This window comes from Borostomias antarcticus (genome assembly GCF_949987555.1).
Source record: "Borostomias antarcticus genome assembly, chromosome: 1".
NCBI lineage: Eukaryota > Metazoa > Chordata > Actinopteri > Stomiiformes > Stomiidae > Borostomias > Borostomias antarcticus.
The window spans coordinates 32,703,025-32,716,079 of NC_140234.1; the positions used below are offsets into that span (position 1 = coordinate 32,703,025).

The 13,055-nt window shown below is 44.5% G+C and overlaps 1 protein-coding gene across 1 annotated transcript in view; it reads right to left on the bottom strand.

Moving 5' to 3' along the window:
* Positions 1-3,376: 3,376 nt before the first annotated feature.
* Positions 3,377-13,055, bottom strand: part of frya (furry homolog a) — a 54,498-nt gene continuing 44,819 nt past the window's right edge. Inside the window, exons 52-61 of the mRNA XM_084447642.1 lie at positions 10,737-10,967; positions 10,033-10,176; positions 8,908-9,077; positions 8,532-8,739; positions 7,991-8,140; positions 7,797-7,895; positions 7,626-7,709; positions 6,315-6,425; positions 5,948-6,153; positions 3,377-5,854 (exon numbers count right to left, since the gene is read on the bottom strand). Of these exons, the coding sequence (XP_084303768.1) occupies positions 5,596-5,854; positions 5,948-6,153; positions 6,315-6,425; positions 7,626-7,709; positions 7,797-7,895; positions 7,991-8,140; positions 8,532-8,739; positions 8,908-9,077; positions 10,033-10,176; positions 10,737-10,967 (1,662 nt within the window). The 3' untranslated portion in view covers positions 3,377-5,595. The remainder of the gene's footprint in view (positions 5,855-5,947; positions 6,154-6,314; positions 6,426-7,625; positions 7,710-7,796; positions 7,896-7,990; positions 8,141-8,531; positions 8,740-8,907; positions 9,078-10,032; positions 10,177-10,736; positions 10,968-13,055) is intronic.

Below are 13,055 nucleotides of genomic sequence, written 5' to 3' on the forward strand. Positions count from 1 at the left end.
TGGATTTTCTGGGCGGGCTTAAAATGGTACTTGTTGACGTAGAGCGGTGTTCTTAGCATATCCCCGCCCTAACACTAGGCCTATATAAAGCTAGAACGGATTTGAATCTTCGGTTCCCCCCTTGGCTCTTCCCTGAAGTGACCGTGGACAGGCGCGTTCTGGAGAGAAAGCATGGATGGCAGCCGGGTGAAGTGGGTATGAACACGGGCATGTATCTGCGTGCGAGTTACTACGGGTGTGTGGAGATCTACACTGACGGGTCAAAGGATGAACTGGATAGAGTGGGGGTTGGAGTGTATGTCCCGGGGTTCGAAGTGGGTCTCTCCAAGCGGCTGTCTGATATGTTGTCTGTGTACACGGCTGAAATGGTGGCGGTCATCCTTGGGTTGCAGTGGGTGGAGGAGGTCAGACCTGATAGAGTGGTGGTGTGCACGGACTCCAAATCAGTGCTGGACAGTATACAGTCCACCCAGTCCATCAGGGAGGATCTACTTATTGAATTGTATCACAGTTTGTTTAGGCTTCACAGGGGTGGGATAGACGTGCAGTTTTGTTGGGTTCCGGCACATGAGGGGGTGACGGAATGAGACTGCAGACCGACTGGCGAAAGGTGCGCTGACTAAGGTCATCTCGGTGCCTGTTCCGCTCGGGAAGGGAGAGGGGAAAGCGGTGATTAGGAGGAAGGGATTTGAGTTCTGGCAGAAGAGGTGGGATGAAGACCAGAAGGGGAGGGGGTATCACAGGGTGCAGAAGTCAGTTATGGTGAAGAACTACACTGCACAGAACAGGAGGGAGGAAATCGTCATGGCTAGACTCAGGTTTGATCACACAGGACTGAACGGCACCTTGTTTGTACTGGGGAAAAGGGGGAGTGGTACATGTGGGCACTGTGGAGCTGCAGAAAACACTGAACATGTTCTGTTGCACTGTCCCACCTATGAAGTAGAGAGAGAGAGACTCCGGGATAAGGTCAGAGAAGCAGGACGGGAATGGACTTTGAGGGGTTTACTGGGCACGGAGGGGGAGGGGGTAGGAATCTGCAGGAAGGCTCTATTTACTTTCTTGGGTGACACACGGTTGTGGGGCAGTGAGCACTAGGATGATGACATGATGATGCACACTCTTGTACAGTAGGTGGCGGTATGCACCTTTAAGCTGTTTGCGATCCGCCATAAAACCCAAGGAAGAAGAAGAAGAAGAATCTTCGGTTCTCCTGCTCAATCTTGAGTCTAGAACTAGCTAGTTTTAACCAGCAGTCTAGAATAAGCTAGTTTTTCTTAGTTAGCAATGCCTATGCATAAAACTAAACGAAAATGCATCCTTCCTGGATGCCAGCAGGAATGGGACGATAAGGTCTCCTTCTTTCAACTCCCGAGTAAAGCTGAAATGAGAAGCAAATGGTTAGCATTTTTGAAGAGCCATGGTGTTACAGAGTCTGTCACCGCTAGCGCCCGCCTCTGCAGCAAACATTTCACTCCCGAAAGCTTCTGCAATTATAATATGAGGCTTTGGGGTTTCACGGACTCACGACTGGTCCTGGTGAATTCGGCGGAGCCAACCATCTCCCTCCACGGCCTCCATTCTCCTGTCGCATCAACCTTTGGTGCCGACACCGCTGCCTTGTGTGCTTATAGCTAATTAACGTTATAACGTTAGCTAGGTAACGTAAGCAATAGGAAAATACACTGCTACGTTAATATGCAAAATATGTGTCTTGACATTTATGTGGTAATGTCAGCTATGATGAATTATATGTAATCTTAGGAGGAATTATAGCTAACATTAGCTATGTAGCTTGTTGCAGATGGGAGTGTGTATATAACCTTAGTCTAGCTAACATAGCTAGTAGCACCGACCAGGCGACCACCCACCAAATAACGTTACGGATGATATATTATGACTATAAGCGTTAACTATACAGAAACTGCCTGCCATATTTGTGGCACCTGATGTGCGTATGGGTTCACCGGTAATGGTTACAGTATATTTGTCGACCGGGAGGCGGGAGCGAGGGGGATGGTTAGGTAGACCAGGTAGACCAGCTGCAGCTGGAGAAAGACGCACCCTCTCCTAGTGAAGCGGTGCTCGGCGGCTACTGGCTGAACATTCCAGTTCTGTTGGATATGAGAGGGAAAGTTGAAGCCGAGTGCTCGTTATTCTCACACATAACATTGCCAACGAGAGTGGATGAGTCTGTCCCGATTATCAACTCCGGTAGTACGCTTCTTCGCGCTATCAGCGCTGTTCAAGCCAGTGACTAAAAGGTAGGCTACATTTTAATCAACTTTTTCCATTGATCCCAAGGGACGACAGGATCGCCTGGGAGGGATAGGAATGGGTCCGGAGGTGGCAGGGAGAAAATAGGGACAGACTCATACATTCCTCGTTGCCTGTTTTTGTATTTTGCATCTAAGGGCAGTAACACTGGCGCATTGGTATAGAGTAGCTACAGTTTTACCTGTGTTGTTTGTCAGGAGGTAGGTTAGGAGGAAGCATCTGTGCGTTTGACTCATTAGACAAGTGTAATTTCAACTCCTCTCTGTTTTCACAAAGCTGTGCCTTCCTACCACAAAAGAGACGGCGTGCCAGTGTGACTATGCAGACCAGAGAACGGTACTATTTGACAGGTTCTTCCCTCCACACCCCCTCCCCACGCAATTGGGTGTGGCTTCGGTGCCTTCAGCAGACACGCCCCCACAGTCTCAGACCAGAGAATGCTGCTGATTTTTAACCGATTTTGAAGCCTTATTTTATATACTTAGCGACATTTTTAATCACTCAGATTTGGCTGGGTGGTTAATGACATGTTTTCCTGTGGTGTATGAAGCTCATAACAAAAATTTGAACTGGGTTAACCTGGACTTTAATGATTTATAATAATTACACTTTATTAATCCCCAAAGGGAAATTCACCTCTGCATTGACCCATGCCGCCGCGTCGCAGTGCCCGGGGAGCCATTTGGGGTTCAGTGATCTTCCTCAAGAGCACTTCGACCCGCTGCTGGGAGGAGCTGCAATCAAACAGGGGACGCTACCAGTCGGAGGTAGTGTAGCCCAGAGCTGAGCTATCTGCTGCTAAGATGTTGTGTTGTCTTTGATGTTGTGTCAAAATTGACCTTTGATTGGGCTATCCCATTAGAACACAATTATTAGAAATCACAAATTATGACTCACTATCCCAAAAGTACAATTATGACTTCTAACAGTTTTTATTTTATTTGGGTAGCTTCCATGCTTGTGGTGGGAAAGCATGGTGAGCCATTAATTTAGAAGTAGCCTACTACATGTATGATTTTATCATTTGATATTGGACATCCACTTGAACGTTTCCTTTTGAACACAAATAAATAACGAAAGCTTATTTAACAAATGAATTTGTATCTTTTATTGTTACACATGTTTACAGAACACCAAAGTACAGTACAATACATGGCAGAGGCAGTATTTACAAGGCGAAACAAGAACAGTCCCTATAGAAGCTAGAAATATGCATATCCTCCAGGTGGTTACATGCAGTTACGTTGTAAATTAAGATATGCAAAAATAAAATCTTAAAAGCATGAGCAAAGCTCCAATAGCACTATGTACAAAATGCAACTCTTAGTTACATAGTTTCTTATAGTCATAAATATCTCTATTACACTTTATAGTACATAGAATTTGCATGCTTGGCAGTTTTAACAGAATAATAACATGTGTTTTCATTCTATAAAACTAATTGAGTACAAGCATGTTTATTTCGTTTGAATAGAAATAATTCTCCTATAAGCAAAATAGCTACACAGTAGAAAGATCATATTTTAAGTAACAGATAACCCACAGCGGCAACTCGCTCTGAGACAGTAGATCTGCAGCATGTTGAGAGAGTTCAGTATGTATACATTACGCTGAGCAGTTTTCAAACATTGTAATCTGGTTACAGTTAAATTCACACACTAACCAAGCGATGAAAAAATATCAGAATTATTTTACCTGTAATTTAGAATTTCCAGTCCCAATTTAGATGAAGTGCAGCTTATAAAGGCTTCTTTCCTTCATGAAGCTGCATATGTCATCTAAAGCAGGACTGGATTTTCAAGTAGCAAAAAGCACTGAAATTGAAAAAAAAACATTCTTTCATGATACAGTTTCACTTCTGTGAAGCATTGCACATTTCCCCTTAACAATTAAAATAACATATGAAGAAGAATAAGTTATAATAATAATAACTTTGGTGCGTCGTTTGTTAAAGGACAATGCTCGTTTTTGACAACCTGGACCTTATTTACGACATATTATAAGACGTTTGACTCACCGAGATCACTTTGGTGTAGTTCGGAGGCCTGTAGAAGAAATGTAAAATCCAGCGCGAGCCAGTATATCCATGTAATGGCGGTGATCGGGGCAACGAGAATGCAGCTTCTAAAAATCTATTTTCTGCCGGGAAACGGTTGTTTTCATCAATCTGTCTGGATGAATCGCTAGTTGTGCTTACATAGAGAGCATAGGCCTGTTGTGGTATTTCCCATGCCTCTGTAATATGATCTTTAGAAACGTCGTTAGACACGAAATAGCTTCCTCACTTGCTCCAGCACGCATGCGCACAGCGTGCTGGAGCAACGATTGCGCGCTGTGCGCATTCGTGCTGGAGAAAGTGAGGAAGCTATTTCGTTTCGAAAGACGTTTCTAAAGATCATGGCATGTGAAAACCACAACAGTTATGCTCTATGTAAGCACAACTAGCGATTCACCCAGACAGATTGATGAAAGCAGAAAATAGATTTTAGAAGCTGCATTCTCGTTGCCGCGATCACCGCCATTACATGGATATACTGGCTCGCGCTGGATTTTACATTTCTTCTACAGGCCTCCGAACTACACCAAAGTGATCTCGGTGAGTCAAACGTCTTATAATATGTCGTAAATAAGGTCCAGGTTGTCAAAAACGAGCATTGTCCTTTAAAGGGGAACGCCGCTGGCATAGCAAGTTTAGCTCAAATGTCGCTTTGTCCTCAATGAAACCGATCGGTACACACCAACATTTAACCGATCCGTGCAGTAGTAAGCTAGCTCCTTTTTCCTCTGTGCGCGCATCCCCTTTATAATAGAGGTATATGGCCCTCTGCTATGTTTATCCTAGTTTTTAGCAGAGGCCCATAGACCTCCATTATAAAGGGGGTGCGCGCACAGAGGAAAAAGGAGCTAGCTTACTACTGCACGGATCGGTTAAATGTTGGTGTGTACAGATCGGTTTCATTGAGGACAAAGCGACATTTGAGCTAAACTTGCTATGACAGCGGCGTTCCCCTTTAAATTTGAAAGTTGTTGACCTCAGTAGCAAGTGGCCGCTTTGTGACGTTACCCTTAAATATTAGTGCAATAAAAGCCTAGGTTCCTTTGTTATAGAAAAGTCTCACATCACACTCACAGTATTGCTGCACATATGAAGATTTGAGTATCTGACATTCATGGGTACTTTAGAGTGAGTTTACGGTTTCACAGGAGAAAGTGAAGCTTCTGTTGACTACTGTGAGGAGAGAAGGATCCCCGGGCAGTAGACTAAGCCCAGGAGAGAGTGTTGAGCAGGGGCTGCGGTCAGGAGATGCTCTCCTGCCGTCAGAGAGTAGAGCCGGACACTCTGGCGTCTGGAAGGAAGGTCGTTATGGCCCGGTAGCCCTGGGCTCGTCTGATCATATCCCTGATCTCGCCATTGAGTTCCATCAGCTTGACGCAGATCTCTGAGAAGTCCTGCTTTGAGCCCACCAGCGCAAAGGTTCCCGTCTGACCCAGGGTTTGATGTCTGAAGTAAATGTTCAGCAAGGTCTGGATCTCATCCTCAGAACGGCTGCCAAAGATGTCATTTGGCCACATCCTTCTGCATAGGGAAAAAAAAAAAGTATCGTTAACATTTTTATAATCACTCAGATTACGTGAATGCATGCTCTCGGAATCAAGGGCATTTCCCTACCTGCATTCTTGGATGTTGCGTACGGCTTTTGTGAGCTCGTTGTTTTTCAGCCCCTCTAGGATGGCCTGCACAGCGGCTTCAGAGGAGCTGAACGTGGGCTCGGAGGCGGAGCTCTCCGGGGTCGCAAGGTCACTGCTGGTCACTGAGGCTGCTGCAGCCCTGAGGCTACCCTTCAGCTCACTCAGCTCTCTGGACATGTTCATTAGCTGAGAGTGGGGGAGTGTGAGCACAGAACAGCCAATCTATCACTAGTAACAGCAGAGGAACTGCCAACCACACAGTTGATCAACAATAAAAATAGGATGTGTGATAAGACTGGATGTATCAGTTAATATACCCAATGAACATAAAAAAAAAAAAAGTATACCTCAGGATATGAGCTGATTGCATGGACCTGGCCAATCAGTTTACAGTAGGACTGAAAAAGCAGCAGCAGCTGAAAGTGGAGCTTGTAGAGTCGTTGACAGAGTTCCAGTTGCTGGATAAATAGAAACATAAAAATGACTGTCGAGTCATGAAGTAAATTACCAACTGGTGTTGTGTTTCAATATAATTTGTGTTAGTGTCGGACAGCGTTGTTTTGGCACTAGACTTGTGCAATATTGCATATGTTACAGTGAGTTTAGCCCTGCCTTAACTCAGGCAGTGTCTCGTTTGAAAGCTGCCCTACAGCATGGTAACACTCAAATGCAAGCCTCATTGCAGCATATCAATTTGATTTGAGACAAGTAAGAGACTGACCATCTGCTCTCAAATAAGCATAAAACCTGAAAAGTCAATTTTAACTTACTGACAGAGATTCCATTAGCTACAAAGCAAGCATGTTACAGGACAGGAAAGAGTGAGAGGAAAACAGAGCATCAGTGGAAACGCATTCATCCATCAGCAGCTCCATTTAGGTATTGATACAAGCCATAAAATGCTCTCATTTTACTGACACATGCACGGAGAGTGAAAAGGGGTCGACAGCAGTGTGTATAACAACTCAAATCAAGGCTATGAGTCTTATAAAGCCAAGCAGATAAGCACGTTTTTTTGCCTTTGCTCTGTCACTCTGCTGGGAGTCTTGCCATCTGTAACACTTGGCTATTTTACATGGCCAACTCTCTGCAAGGCCAGCTGGCATCTGTTTCCTGTGCCGTGACTATTTAGATGTTTTAGTATGAGCAAAACCCAGAAAGCCCAGAGATTTCCAAATCAGAATGACCTGCCCCCATGCCCAGCAGAGTTAAAAATGACCACAATGCACATTGGGATGAGAGAGTCAATGTGATGTGTTGCAACAGGGTTGCTCAGATGCTTCAGAGTTGAGGTTCTGATATTGAGAGAAAATGAAGGTGTATCACTCACAGAGCTATCATAGAGTAATCGAAAAGCAGAAAGTGTGAAAGATCAAATGAAATGAAATCTGTAGTATCCTTCATAATGTTAGAACAGCAGTAGCCTATAATATAAGAATATCTATCATATGTAGTATAGCTTAGACACCATAAATACCCAATTGGTATAGGCTTTTCGCTGCAAGGGCTATGGTTTCAGTACAATACATGGACATAATCTTAGGGAGACGATCTGTTAGTTTAGCCGCAGAAATGTTACGTAACATTTAGTATTTGATTAACACCAACATGTCTGTAGAAGGTTTCTAGATGTTTGAGTGACCACAGAGCCGATCTACCTTTTCCTCATATTCCCCAGGCTGGCATGTGATCACGGAACCCCCTGACCTCCTGGGAAAGGTGGCCTTGCAGTTGGTCAGCCACTGTGGGAAGTAGAGAATGGAGAGATATCAAAATTGGTCATTTGGAACTTTTGTAAGATGATTGGAAATTACTGTTTAATGGCTTACTGATATGGCTGCTTCCTTCCTGTTGTTGTAAGTGTCAAGATACTCTTGAAGCTCCAATACGCTGAATTTCATTTTTTCCAGGAGCCCATAGGAGATGATCTGGAAAAAGAGATCCCATCTTATAGTGCTGATAATGTACCAACTACTGTATAATGCATACATAAGAATGGATCTGAAAATGACAAGCTCCTTACAGTGTCTGCATCAATATACAGCGTAGGACACTCAGCACATGTCGTCAGCATCTGAGAGGACCTCAAAAACTTTGACCCTATTCCTCGAAGTCCGTTACCAAGGTAGCCAGCAGCATCACAAGTCAAGGAGCAGAATTTGCTCTGAATACCCTGCAAAGCAAAACATGTTTTATGCATTAAGTTAGCAGAGCAGTTTTAAGACTTAATGACAAACCATTAGAGATAGACATGGCCATTTGTAGCGTTAGATCTACTTTCCTTGTGAGCTTTGGGCAATGAACTGAAGAAAACCCAGTTAATTAATCATCGGGTACTTCATAAAGTACAAGCTTACAGCAGAGTAGGTTTCTTATTAATTTAAAAAAACTGCCATCCTTCAAGTTAATCATCCAGTAAACTTATCCTATTATGTACTGAGTGGCAACACTTCTACTCCAGCCCCACCGTTAACACTGTCACAGTGGATCAAAGGCCTCAGTAGGACACTGTCACAGTGGATCAAAGGCCCCAGACGTGCGTCTAAAGAGCAGACGTCTGCTACCTGGAAGAGTGTGGAGAACACATGGAAGGTGTAGACGGCGCAGGAGCCGTCAGAGTCGGACACCAGCTGGCTGATGTGGCTGAGCCACGCCTCCTCCGCGTCGTCGCAAACGGCCGGCTGGAAAGCAGCGAGGATGGCGGAGAAGAAGGGCGATGGAGGAGGGGAAGAACGCGACTCCAGAAACTCGTCTTTATCCTCCTCGCTGAAACTGAGGAGAACAGACGGCCGGTTGGGAAACACAGAAAGCATACAGGGGCACAGGCTCGTCTACCTATAGGCTGCTATGCTAACCTGAACGAGGCAACGTGAACAGATATAGTCTTCATTTATAAAAAAGGCCATCATAATTTAGGTTCGCCGTAGCGGTACAGTGTACCTGGGTAGACAGCTGGATTCTAGGTCCAGTTCTCCTTTGTAATCGCCCTGAGACATCATGTCCAGCATGAAACTGTCACTGCAGTCAAAGCCAGGGGGCAGTTCACTGATGGAGAGGGAGAGGTCGTCCTCCTGGACGTTGGAGTCCTCTTCTTCTGCTGACACATCAGCCTGGGAGGGGGCAGAGAGAGAGAGAGAGAGAGAAAGAGAGAGAGAGACATCTTCACTGACAGGATCAGATAAGCTACTGTATGTATTCAAATATGGCAGGCAACATGCAGAGATGTTAATCATTCAATATCTTCACTCTTGCACTCTTGAAAAAAACAACAACTGAAATCTGAAAGAGAACGAACTATATTGGGTAAAATGGATGCACTAACCTTTCCAAAGGATAAGGACACTCCTTGCGGTGTTTTGTTTAATTTGGTAAATGATTCATGAGTGTGGACAAATTATGACCAATATGTCGTATGAAATGTTAGCAGACCAGTGTAAAACACGGTGGCCTTACACACTCATGGTTCGGGCTAGGCAATGTGTAAACCTTCATCCACCTGCCACATGCCAAAGCTTGTCTTAGTCGTTGCATAGAGCCACCCACACAGAAGCAACAGGTCTACACATTGCCTTAAACAGACAGAGAAAGACACATCTCCTGTTGCTATCTACCACCCATGAAAGCCCACATTTGCCAGTCAGAATAGCATAGAAAGAGTAGAACAGAAACGCAGAGCCTGCAAGCCCACAGCCCAAAGTTGGATGGAGAATGGATGTACAAAGCACCCTCGCAGGTATCAATATAAACAAGCATACATACAAACTACAATAAAAGCAGGTACTAAAAGCTTTGGCCACATCCTTTAAAGATGGAAATGTAGAAAACCCACATCCTTTAAAGATGGAAATGTAGAAAACCCACAGAAGCATACTGGTAATGCCTAACACAGAGAAAACCCTCAACCCTTCTCGTAAAACTCAAATTATTCTCTGAATTGCCCAAGAAGAGACAGGAAGGACAGCTTCCCTATTTGGCAGTGTTAGTAAAGAGCTCCAGTATGGAGGTGCGGTAGGGACAGGAGTGCGCGCGCCCCCACATCTCAGACACTCTGAACCCCTTATTCACCCGCAGCTTCCAGTCCTCTGGCAGTGAGACCTTGAAGCTGGGATGTCTGGAGTTCAGGAGAGGAGGGTCGGCCGGGGTTATGTCGAAGGAAGCGGACAGAGAGTCCATGTTATTGATCTCCTCGGTGGGAGAGAGGTTCACAATCTGCAACGAGACAAAGTCAAGCGCAAAGTCCTCAGGTCAAAATGTTATGTAACGCATTAGTCAATGCTAGGAGAGTAGAAAAACAATTTCACAATACTTTAAGAGCTCTCTTAAAAGTATCGGGCGGAACTGATTGAAGAAAGCGCAAAGCATCAAAAACATTGCAGTGCCTCTATGAAATGCCACAGGCACAGTATTAAGCAAGCACCATGGTCTTGTGTTGAACACTCAACTTTTCGGAACTGCCTGCAAAAACTGGGGGGGGGGGGGACATTACAGTAGCTAAACAGATAAACAGAGGGGGCAGAGGAGTGGGATGACAGCTGGGTGGACGCACGGTCTCTCCATCTGCCCCCAGAATTCCCACATACTTCCTCTTCACTGGGATGGCACAATACAGTCATTAGGACCACGAATCCAATGTAATAACACAAGTTAATCCAATGTAATTACACAAAAATAACAAGCTAACTTAGTGGTATTCCCTCTCAAAATCGTATTGCACAGACAAGCGGTTTTGTTCAGCTATGAAAACAGATAAGGCCAAGAGGCGGACTTACGAGCTGTGAATGTGAGAGGATCTGGCTGGCGGTGAGGGACTCCTCCTCCGACGACTCGGAGGAGTCTTCGCGGGCGATCTTGCTGAGGCTGGGCGAGCTGCCGGACAGCCGGCTCTCCTCCAGGGGCTGCAGGTCACTCCGGTCCAGGCTGTCCACAGAGCGCCTCCGCACTCCCCAGTTGAAGTTATCCACGGTCTCCCCCTGGAACAGAGCGCGGCTTTGAGAACCAGGCTGCCGGGCGGTGAGCCGAAGCCCCTCACGGGCACGCTGAGTCATGCAGGGCACGTCCAGGGTGGGGGAGAGTCCTTGAGGGGGATTTATCCTCCCCCCAGCCAGGCATGGTGTAGTCAGTGGACTGTGACACTAAGTCTGGAGCCGTACAGAGTGGACTTTAACAGAGGGACTTTCTACAAGGTGTCAGGGAGACAGATCAATAAAGAATAATGAAAACCCTAGAGAAGAGTGGGACTTGAGTCCCTTATGAACTTGTTGGATTATATAAATATTTACACGTTGGGTTCCCCTGAGTCTGGCTGCAGCCTTGGTTCGGATGCCAAGTGGCTTCTCATCAGGACACATCCACATTCCACCAGGTCTCCAGTTTAACAGAGTTATTTTGGTAACTAGCTTCATATACTGTAACATTAGTGGGAGGGGGAGTCTCGTTATAGTACCACTGTGTATGCTCCTATTGTGTAACATTCGGTGTCACCACATCCATTCACAAAATACTTGAGATACAGATTCCATGCAATCCACAAAGACTTCAATGTAGCTGACTATTTTGAACGGATGGTTTTAGATTGATTTCATCATGAAACAGGAAACTGATAGCATTGCACTCTGTGTAGGTGCTGACAATTTTCGCAGTTCTGTGTGATCTGAAATTTCAGCGGTTGGAGAGCAAGAAGCTGACAGAGCGCTGCCTGTTCCAATGCCTGAGGACGTCTCTTTGAGAGCTACTGTAGGTGAGGGTGAACAGTGTCTGATGTCTCTATGAGATCTAGGTGAGGGTGAAACTAAACACTCTTGTTTGTCGCCACTAGGTGGAGCCACAGCCTACAGTATGTTTTCAAAAGCAATTCTTACATTTACAAGACAGGCAAGGAAATGTACTGAAGAGTACTGTGAGTTAATACTTCACTCACAGTGCACATTTACTACTATGTAACTACAACATTGTAGTTAATTTAGATCTGCTATATAATTCCATGGTACTACAGTTTAGCAGTATAGGTTATGACAAGTGGGGAAAAAAAGCATGGGGAGGAGGAGGGCTGTCCAGGGGTAGACAGATGTCACAAAATGGCAGCTTAAGGTTGTATTACCAAAACAAGATCAATGTTAAATTCCACTCACCCCCCCCCCATACTTTGTTCCATCCCTGTAGTCACCTACAGTATACCACCAAACTGCAATACCATTTTCAGTTTCTATGTAACAGTTTTGTTGCCACAGTATGTTACAGTACCATGACATAGTTACATTAAGTAATTAATGGACACTTAAGGTAAAGTGTTAACTGATAGGATATCTGTAAGTGATAAGTTTGAATATTAATTAATATTCGATTGTTTAGGGTAAGTGAGCAAATATCCTGCATAAGTGGATTTATGACTGTGTGTGATGTGTGAGCAAGTATTTGAATTCACATAAAGGTTACATGATACTTCAGTATAGATTTACATAAAGGTCACCTGATACTTCAATATAGATTTTCATGAGCCCTTACGTGATACAACAAATCTAATGTAATGTTAGTTAAGGAGGGCTTGTGCTACCATTGCCTATTGCTTGTGACTATTAGTTTCATATTCAAAATGGAATTAATACCAAATAACTTTAATAAAATTCTTTACACACGGCTTGTGCGAATACCTCATTAAGTAAAAAATCATATACACTCAAAAACAATATGGGCATGCAAATTGCTATTACACAGTCCCATAAAGACAGCGATTCACTGTGTAATCTATACTACACCATACAACACACTCAACAGAGCAGAGGATTAGCACTGCAACATGACTGAACTTACCTGTAGTTCCTAGATGGTACAGAGAAAAACAGAAGAAAGAAACCTGATTACACACAGCATGAAAGGAGAATAAATCTAAGCAAGCACTACAGATTGTCACAGAAATCAGTTGGGGCCGACATTTTGGATGATGCAAGTCCCATGTTCTCTGATCGCATTAGGCTGACACTGGCAATATTTTCTTACGCATTCACCATCCTTGTGAAATTATTGAGACAGAAGACTAATTCATAACTAAGCGCTCAGCACGGGAGTACAGGAGCGAAAATTAGTGACTTAAT